Source organism: Syzygium oleosum, unplaced genomic scaffold (genome assembly GCF_021117445.2).
Source record: "Syzygium oleosum isolate NSW1041296 unplaced genomic scaffold, Sole_v2.1 Sole_v2.06, whole genome shotgun sequence".
Lineage (NCBI taxonomy): Eukaryota > Viridiplantae > Streptophyta > Magnoliopsida > Myrtales > Myrtaceae > Syzygium > Syzygium oleosum.
The window spans coordinates 10,714,327-10,723,968 of NW_026607490.1; the positions used below are offsets into that span (position 1 = coordinate 10,714,327).

Genomic DNA, 9,642 nt, shown 5'->3' on the forward strand with positions numbered 1-9,642 from the left:
TCCGAGTGACCAAAGTCGTCGCAATTATTTTCACTGAACTTATATACATCTTATCGAAATCTGTGTTTTGTTTCAATTATGACTTTGCTTGGCATTTGGCTCCTGTCCATATGAGAATTTTTCCTCAAAACAGGGAATAAGAAGCAGGAGATTTTCAAATAATATTTTATTGATCAATAAATCATACAAGCGGTACAAATACCCAATGACCATTGACATAAAGTATAGTTTTTTTTCTTGGCAATCTCTCATGAAAACTAGGAATGATCTCATAAGTAAATGGCTCAAATGCTCTGTCAGCGTTTCTTTGGTCATCCATTCCATTTAGTTGTTGTCGTACCAAAACTGTGCCTGGAGGTAGTCGACAACTTTCTTGTCCACTTGGAAGGCCTTGGTGAGAACATCAGCAGAAATGGGTGGCTTCGCTCCGAAGACGGAGTTAGCATTGGTAATGACTCCTGGGTTTTGGCTGCTCAAACCAGCAAAGGCCAGTGCAGGGGTCTTTCCAGTATTCAACTGGAAGTGAATGAGTCCAATTGGGAAAACAAACACGTCGCCTTTGTACAAGACTTTGGTGAAGAGAGTGTTGTTCAATTGGTTGGATGTCACGAAGCCCACAAGGAGTGTGCCCTCGATCACGACCAGCACCTCAGTGCCACGGGGGTGAGTGTGGGGAGGGTTTAGACCGCCAGGAGCGAAGTCAATGCGAGCCATGGATATGCCCAAAGTATTGAGTCCTGGAAACTCGAGGACTGTAGCAGGTGTGACTTTTGATCCAAGTGGGTTTGCTGTATTCCCAGGGTTTCTGAACTTCATAAAGACGAAGTCATCTGCAGTGGCTTGCTTAGGGTTCTTGCAAAACTCCCCGTTCACAAACACTGCATAAGAAAACAGAACTCATCTTAATATACATCACTCAATATGCGATGACTATTAGACTAGTTATGATAGGTAACAATGTTGTCACGCTACCAAAACAAAACCTTTTTGCACGTTCAGTTTATAGCATCATTAACGAGAAGAAAACAGAATGTCAATAACACTAGAATAGAGGTTCAACCTGCAGACTTCGGGTCGTTGATGGCCACGCATATGTCCTGAAGAGGACTTGGATCATAAGCAAAGGCAGTAGCAGTCGCCAAAGCTAAAATGAGAAGGCTAATGGGAAAGGACTTCATTGTGGGTGGGAGCTAGGGCTTTGATCCCTGGTTCTATTTCCTAGCTCAGAGTATTATTGCTTGAGGGTGGAGTGAGGGGCTTGACCTGGTATACAATTTACTCCACACATTTCCCTGCAGATTACCAAGTTTTCAAAGGTTTGATCTTTATTTCCCCTTCTTAATTCAAAAGAATGAACTGTTCCATAACCACTACGAGCACATGGCAGTCAGTTTGATTTTCTCATCTCCAGCTTAAACAATGGATATTATCAGCTATGGATGTCCTCATTCACAACTATTGCAACCTTGCATTATTCCTGCTTCACCGCTTCAGCTCTTTAGCATCAATTTGGAGCAGCATGATCAAATAAAAACTGTTCTCTGAACATAGTTTCATGCGTCTGAAGTGGATTGAATTGAGCCTCTCTGGAGTAGGAAAAGCTCTTTTTACACTTATCTTCACCATTAATATTTGAGCGTGCTGATATTGCCCATCAGTAATAAGTAGGGGACTTTATGTGATTTAACATGCCAAATACTGAACTTAGTAACAATGCACAGAGCAGTGATTCACTCTTCTATTGAACAAAAATTGATAAATTAAGTGCCTTTGGATACACGATGCGAGGTCATAACTGATGTCATGAACATTTAGTATAATTAGTGCCTGGTCCATTAACTGATGCTTATGTGCAAACTTCATCTCTTTTATGCAAAAATGGTTCATGGGAGGTCACAAATAAGGAGCTGTTGTCCAAAGCTGCGACTGCTCTGCAACTTATTGAGTGGAAAGGTTTTACGAAAGTTGGAACTTGTAAGCAATGTCTTATTCCAATGGCTTCAAGGACATATAGGACATTGCTTACTTGAGGATCAAGGGTGTGATTCTTTCCATGTTGAGCTGGTGGATATTACACAAGTCACCTAATTCTGTTGAAAAATGAAGCTTACGAATGTTGTAATTCAAAAGAGGTTTTTGCTATCAACAACAAAGAATTTTAGCTAATTCCCTTGATTTACCAAATATCCATCTATTGTTTCTAACCTCAAAACTCCTACGCAGATTTTCTCAGAGAAGTCTGAGAGTTGTTAAAGATGGGTAGAGGAACGCAACTTTCTAATTGTAATTGTCATGATAGATTTATGCTAACCATTTTAAGACTTCAATTCAGTAAGAGTGAGTCTTTGTTCCCTGGTTTCTTACCTTCTACATATCGAATTTTTAATTACTAGTAATCTTGAGTTTTCTTCTTGGGGAGTATTATCCACATACAGAAGTTTGAATACTCATTAGTTTTCAGATCATACTTTTGGCCGGAATCGGCCTTTTACCTCTCTGATATTAAGATGCTTGCTCTTCTTATCCTTGTCGATGTTATCATAACACAAATGCACAGCAAGTGACTAAATGGTGTGACCATCCTGCACACTTTATGTAACAATGGCATGATATTCCGAAAAATTGGAAGCAAATCACCAACTAGGCAAGTCCTTTCATGGTGAAGACATATTAGGAACACCTATTTCTGCATTTTCTCGTAAATGAATTATTCAATTTATTTAGGGTATGATACTTTTTCTGAAGAAATGGATGCACAATCCCACTGCAGAGTCGACCCTGGACAGTTGAAACAGTGAAGCACAAAGAAAAAACGAAAGACACTATCAGAAAAATATCATTCCCACATCAGATTCATGCATTTCTAATGTGGAACAGAGAAATTCAACGTGATCGAGGTGTCATCAAAGCAGTTGTGGAATGATTCATTACTGGATTAAGAAATTCTCATGGCCCCTGTAAAGCAGACTAGTCAATTGGAGAAGAAGGGGAAGAGTTGTTGAAAGTGCTCACACAGTGGTTGATATCTTAGACCGGATCTCTGTTGCTCTAGTCAAAGGTGACCTTCATAAACACTGAACCATTCAGAGAACAGTTTATCTTTATCCTTCCCTCAGGACCATTGTTTAACAACTCATGCACTCTCTATTCTCCACCTGCACCAATAAAAATATGTGGCAGCATCATCCACTATTGTGATTGTGACCATTAGTCTTCTGGTTTGCATATTTCATTGTCACGGCCATATCAACCTCGATAATGTGCATTAACAAAATGCTCTCAATACAATGTCTGTTTTTCTTTGAATCGCATAATGAGTGGTAATCTGTATTTTTCGCTGTACTGCATTTTTTTGGGACTGCCTCATACCCTGTATTGGAATTATAGACATATTGGGTTTTAGGATGGTGTTCCTAAGTTGCTCTTGATAGATCTGCGAAGGCATTGTCAAACGGGGCTCTTTTTATTATTTTCTCTATCACATATGGCAATGACGTGGCGAAATTGCACTTTCATAACAATTTTTAGGACTTCTAATAAACATATCCCGAAGATTTAACTACCATCGAAGAAGACCACTTCCATTTTAGGTTAGTGGAAAAGAGGATAGGTCAAAGTAATGGGGTTTATACCGACCAATAAAAAAGTAATGGGTGTGTCAACGTAGCAGTTGTGGAACAATTCTAATCTGGACATGAGAAATTGACTAGCACGCTGGAGACTTGGTACCTGTCAGGTGTTGCTTATCATAGAAACATAATACCAGGTCAACACTGCTTTCATCTATAAAAAGGGATCATGTGTCCGTGCAAGACATCTCACTCCTATCTCAAGGCTCAAGCAAACAAAAGAAGAAGAAGATATCCAAGCCTTAACTCTCCTGTCCACAACTGCAATGAAGTTTCTTCCAACTAGCCTTCTCATCTTGGCTCTGGCAACCGCCACCGCTTTTGCCTTCGACCCAAGTCCTCTTCAGGACTTCTGTGTGGCCATCAATGACCCTGAAGGTTGGAGCTCTGCTCTAGCGTCATTCGTATATTTCTGTTCGACTGATGCTAAAAAAACTACCCAAAAAGAGTTTACGCTTAGATAAGCCTAATAATAAGAATTATGTTTCTTATGCAGTATTTGTGAATGGGAAGTTTTGCAAGGACCCAAAACAAGTCACAGCAGATGATTTTCTCTTTAAGGGGTTCAGATACCCAGGTAATACCGTGAACCCGCTCGGATCGAAAGTCACGCCCGCTTTCGTCGACCAATTTGCTGGACTCAACACTCTTGGCATTTCCATGGCTCGTATTGACTTTGCTCCGGGTGGCCTGAACCCTCCCCACACTCACCCTCGTGGGACCGAGATACTCGTTGTCACTGAGGGCACACTGCTTGTCGGCTTCGTCACGTCCAACCAATTAAACAACACCTTCTTCACCAAAGTGTTGTACAAAGGGGATGTGTTTGTGTTCCCAATAGGTCTCATCCACTTCCAGCTGAACATTGGAAAGACCCCTGCACTGGCCTTTGCTGCTCTGAGCAGCCAGAACCCAGGAGTCATTACCATTGCTAATGCGGTATTCGGATCGAAGCCACCCATTTCGGCTGACGTTCTCACCAAGGCCTTCCAAGTGGACAAGAAGGTTGTTGACTACCTTCAGGCGCAGTTTTGGTACGACAACAACTAAATCGATTAAATTGACCTCCAAGATGTCAGATTACCCCTGTATTATACATACATGATTGCTGAGATTGATAATTGCTTCGCAATAAAAGAATTGCTCTACATGTAATTGATCATGAATGTTTGAGTAATAAAAGATCATTCCTCATAAGAATCTCTCTCTAGTTTACTGAACAAGTTGCACTGCAGATTACCAAGTCTTATTCAGAAGCTTTATCTTTAAAAGTCCAAGAACCGGTCATTCCAAGACAACTACGACCATGTGGCAGTTAGTTTGAGTTCCTCCTCTGCAGCTGAAACTATTCACATAATCTCGTATGGAAGTGGTCTATGCTAAACTTTACATCCTTGCATTGGCTTTAAAAGGTTTCCAAGTACTGCCTGTCCACAACCATGTGCATGCCTTCGCTAGCTGGTCCAGGTTGCTGAAAATACTGGTTCAATAACGCGTAAAAGAAAAATATGAAGTTTGGCCAAGCTAGAATATTACATAAGAAGAACCTCGATAACACTATTCTTTTGTCTTAACATTTAAATGTTACAGGGAGCAAGCATATATATAATTCCATAACAGTGGCTATTTCATGATTTTTTAAGCATCTCCACTCTCGAAGTTCAAACACCAGTTTTGAGCTTTATCAGAGGCCAAGCAGAGGCATCCTATATAGACTCTCTCTTCCTCTCGAAGGAACTCTATGCGCGTGTCATCTCTTCTTGTGCTGAAAAAGTTGAGTGAAACAGGCAAACCACTATTTATTGATAATGGAATATAGAGATGATTAATGCTTGGTGGCCCCATTCCAAGGTCGGTCTTATACAAACTCTCAATCCTTACAGCAAATTAACAAACCCAAAGTAAGGCAGAAAATTACATAAGATGCAGTTCTATAACAGAATGATGAATTTACTTGAATTAAAAAATTCTATAAACGAAAAATTATTGACAAACTGATACTTGAGAATTGTATGGACTGATCCAGTAATTGTTTGGGAAATTAGTCAGAGAGCTGGAGCGAGCAGGATGGAAAGATATCTTGAATTAGTTTTTCATCTCAGCCTCTGAAAGATTTGAGAGAGAGAGAGAGAGGGAGAACAAACAGTGGAACCTTATCAACATCAGATAACAAGCAATTGTACTAGTACCCAAAGGTCACTATCTTATTCAAAAGAATTCTTCTTTGTAATTTAATAAAAAAACACAACTGTTCTTGCGAACATCTGTCTAATGGTTGTCAAACCAGTTCTGTGTCTGGAGATAGTTGATCAGTTTGTTGTCCACTTGGAAAGCCTTTGTGAGGACATCCACATTGATCAGCGGCTTCGATCCAAAAACTGAATTTGCAATGGTTACGAGTCCTGGGTTCTGGCTGCTCAAGAAAGCAAAGGCCAGTGCATTAGTTTGTCCAATATTCAGCTGGAAGTGAATGAGGCCTTGCGGAAACACAAAAACATCTCCTTTGGTCAAGACTTTGGTGAGGAGAGTGTTGTTCAATTGGTTGGATGTGACAAAACCGACGTAGAGTGTACCCTCCACGACCACTAGCATCTCGGTGCCGCGAGGATGAATGTGGGGAGGGTTTAGACCGTATGGAGCAAAGTCAAGGCGGGCAATGGCGATGCCAAGAGTGTTGAGTCCTGGGAATTGGTCAACAAAAGCAGTCATTACTTTGGATCCAAGCTGATTTGATGTGTTCCCGGGATATCTAAACTTTGTGAAGGAGAAATCATCTGCTATGGCAAGCTTCGGGTCCTTGCAGAACTTTCCATTCACAAGCACCGCAGAGTTGGGGTCATTGATGGCTACGCAGAAATCCTGAAGAGGACTCGGGTCAGAGGCAAAGGCATGGGATGATGCGAAAGCCAAGAGGACAAATGTTAGAAGGAACTTCATTGTGGAAAAATTTCTGAGCTTGGATTAGTCTGTCTCAGAAATTCTGCTCTGTTGACGATTGTTGTGAAATGCTGCATCTGTAGCAAGTCTATTTATAGTAGTTAGTCATTTGACTTAGTCCCCGTCAACTGCCCTGCAGGAAGCAGCTGAAGCCAGGAACAGCGCTTAATAAGTCTAACAATTGTTTATTCTTCCTTGTGATTGGTGAACCATTCTACAAGTTCAACGACCTCTTGTTTCTAAACCCGTTCTCATTGAGAATTAGCCATTCCATCTGTTAAAATATGTCTCGAGTTTGAGCCCGAAACAAAAATCTAAATATTCGGAATTGGATATTTTGCGGCTAGCCGAAATCGAGCAAAGCAAAAGAGACGTGAGTTTCCTAGTGAAGTTGGAGTCCATGGCTTGAAATATTCGGAATTAGCCATTCCATCTGCTCTCCCCGTGGACGTAGGTCACTACGACCGAATCACGTAAATCTGGTGTCTGATTTATTTTCTTATTCTGTCAATTTTATTGTTCGATCGCTTGGCTTCCGCAACAATTGGTATCAGAGCTAGACTTGGTTGAGTTGAAGCGAATCGATGGCGATAGAAGAAGGAAAAGTGAGAATCGACAGATTTGATGGGAAGGATTTTGGTTTCTGGAAGATGCAGATTGAGGATCATATATATCAGATGAAACTGCACTTGCCCCTGTCTAGGGAGAAGCCAGAGACGATGAAGCAAGCTGATTGGGAATTGCTGGATAGACGAGCTTTGGGTGTTATTCGGTTGACGTTGGCCCGTAACGTCACGTTTAACATCGTGAATGAGAAGACCACTGCGGGTTTGATGAAAGCCCTGTCGGACATGTACGAGAAGCCCTCTGCGATCAACAAAGTTTACTTGATGCGACATCTGTTTAATTTGAAGATGAGAGAAGGTGCGTCAGTTGCAGATCATATCAATGAATTCAATGTGATTGTTAGTCAATTGAGTTCAGTTGATATTGACTTTGAAGATGAGGAACGTGCTTTGATTCTATTATCCTCGTTGCCTGATAGTTGGAGTACTACTGTTACTGCTGTTAGTAATTCCTCTGGGTCGACAAGTTTGACGTTTGATGTTGTTCGAGATTTAATTTTGAGTGAGGACATCCGTAGAAGAGAATCTGGCGATCATGTATCTGCTGCTTTAGTAGGTGAAAATAGAGAAAGAACTGGTACACGTGTGTGACATTCCGAATTTCGGTCCATTTTTGGGATTTAGAAAACGTGTAATTCGTCAGTGTGCTTATAGTAAAATCTCACCCAGGAACTGATCACTCCCGGTTATTATTTTTAAAATTGAGATTTCGCTAGAATCGCACTCGATCGAATTTGGCCGTTGTTTAGAGCCCAAACTTTGGTGTCGAATTTCTCGGAGTTCCGGATCGAATTTAATTGGATGATGTCGATATTATTGTGGCCAACCTCGATATTATCCGGGATAGGTGAAAAGTGAAATTTTGACCAGGTACAGATTTGGACTGGTAGACCTTTCTCGCGGTGTGTTTTTATTAATGCCCTTTGGCCAAATCCTATATTATTAATTAGGATTTTTCGGGGACCGTTAGATCATTTTTGGATTCGAATCGTGACCGTTAGATCGCGATTATTGCGATTTGACCTTTGCTTTTTCTCTCTCTCTCTCTCCTCCCCTCTTTCCCGCTTAGAGGTGGCCACGGTTCGGAACCGGCGGTTCCGGTTCGTGGCCAAGTGTGAACCGGAACCGTACGGTTCCGGGCCGGTTCCTATTTTTTTCTGTTTTTTTTCTTTTCCTTTTCCTTTTCTTTTTTTTTTCTTCCTCCGCGGCCGGCCATAGCCGGGCCGGCGCGGAGGTCGCCGGCCTCTAGGCGAGGCGGCCCTCGCCGGCGTCGGGCGAGGCGGGCCTCGCCCGGGCCGGGCGAGGCCGGCCGGCCTCGCCGGACGCCGGCGAGGTCGAGCCTCGCCGAGGCCCGGCCTCGCCCGACGCCGGCGAGGTCGAGCCTCGCCCGGTTGCGGCGAGGCCGAGCCTTGCCGGCGTCGGGCGAGGCCGGCCTCGCCCGGCCTAGGCGAGGCCGGCCTCGCCGACGCCGGCGAGGTCGAGCCTCGCCGGTTGCGGGCGGGCGAGCCTCGCCGGTTGCGAGGCGAGGCCGAGCCTCGCCTCGCCTCGCCTCGCCGGCGTCGGGCGAGGCCGGCTCGCCCGGCCCGGGCGAGGGGCCCTCGCCCGACGCCGGCGAGGGCCCTCGCCGCGACGCCGGCGACCTCCGCGCCGGCCCCGGTCATGGCCGGCCGGCGGCTGCGGAGGAAGAAAAAAAAATTAAAATATAAATTATAATTTTAAAAAACAGAAACAAGGAAAAAAGACAAAAGAGAAAAAGGAAAAACGGAAAAGGAAAAGGAAAAGAAAAAGAAGAAAAACAGAAATGAAAATAAAAAAATTAAAAAAATACTATTCTTGTGATAGAACATTATTCAATATAAATTGTGATTAAAATGTAAATTGTACTCAAATTTGGGGACAAAAAGACAAGAGAGAAAGAGAGGGCTTCAAGCCTTCAACTTAATAAATTATCATTAAGCACATTACAATTCGTTACAACGATCTTAAAAAAAAAGGAGTACAATATATATACCCTAAAATTATCCCAAAACCTAAGCATTCCGTGCGCAGGGGACCAGAGGTCACATATCGTCGGATTATATTTCGGTTTCCCTAAGCTCACGTGGGCGTACCCGGTATGAGAAACAAGAGTTCCCGAAATATTTGCCAACTCCAATAGTTCTTTTACCCTCAATCGTCACTACCCGTTCCAGTACCGATAGTGGTAGCGGTAGTATCTCCGTCGTTAAAGAATTCGGATTCATTATTCCGATCTATCTCTTGTTGCCGGTATTGAGCCTTCGTCCAATCAGCAACACAAGCTTGCATCTCCACTGATTCTGGATATAATCTTGAACGATGTTCGTTCAAAATATTACCTCCGGCACTGAATGCTTGTTCGACCGCAACTGTAGAACAAGGGGTTGAAAAAATCTGTTTTGCAATAAGAGAAAGGATTGGGTATTGGCTTG

The 9,642-nt window shown here is 42.8% G+C and overlaps 3 protein-coding genes across 3 annotated transcripts; 1 reads left to right on the forward strand and 2 right to left on the reverse strand.

Moving 5' to 3' along the window:
- Nucleotides 1–240: 240 nt before the first annotated feature.
- Nucleotides 241–1,189, reverse strand: LOC130138470 (germin-like protein subfamily 1 member 13). The gene is made up of 2 exons (XM_056312672.1): nucleotides 1,061–1,189; nucleotides 241–878 (listed from the first exon to the last, which is right to left on the reverse strand). Exons 1-2 carry the CDS (start codon nucleotides 1,176–1,178, stop codon nucleotides 325–327), a joined length of 672 nt encoding a protein of 223 aa, XP_056168647.1. The 5' UTR covers nucleotides 1,179–1,189; the 3' UTR covers nucleotides 241–324.
- A 2,639-nt stretch (nucleotides 1,190–3,828) lies between these two features.
- On the forward strand, nucleotides 3,829–4,679 carry LOC130138474 (germin-like protein subfamily 1 member 7). Its single transcript, XM_056312681.1, has 2 exons — nucleotides 3,829–4,007; nucleotides 4,126–4,679. Exons 1-2 carry the CDS (start codon nucleotides 3,896–3,898, stop codon nucleotides 4,677–4,679), a joined length of 666 nt encoding a protein of 221 aa, XP_056168656.1. The 5' UTR covers nucleotides 3,829–3,895.
- Nucleotides 4,680–5,897: 1,218 nt separating this feature from the next.
- LOC130138543 (putative germin-like protein 2-1) lies at nucleotides 5,898–6,566 on the reverse strand. The gene has a single exon (XM_056312822.1). The coding sequence runs from the start codon at nucleotides 6,564–6,566 to the stop codon at nucleotides 5,898–5,900; it is 669 nt and encodes a 222-aa protein (XP_056168797.1).
- Between the last annotated feature and the right edge of the window lie 3,076 nt (nucleotides 6,567–9,642).

Coding starts and splice junctions, on each gene's coding strand:
- LOC130138470 (XM_056312672.1), bottom strand. CDS start 1,178: ATGAAGTCCTTTCCCATTAGCCTTCTCATTTTAGCTTTGGCGACTGCT. Junction 879..1,060: donor CAACGACCCGAAGTCTGCAG/GTTGAACCTCTA, acceptor TTTCTTATGCAG/TGTTTGTGAACGGGGAGTTT.
- LOC130138474 (XM_056312681.1), top strand. CDS start 3,896: ATGAAGTTTCTTCCAACTAGCCTTCTCATCTTGGCTCTGGCAACCGCC. Junction 4,008..4,125: donor GGCCATCAATGACCCTGAAG/GTTGGAGCTCTG, acceptor TTTCTTATGCAG/TATTTGTGAATGGGAAGTTT.
- LOC130138543 (XM_056312822.1), bottom strand. CDS start 6,566: ATGAAGTTCCTTCTAACATTTGTCCTCTTGGCTTTCGCATCATCCCAT.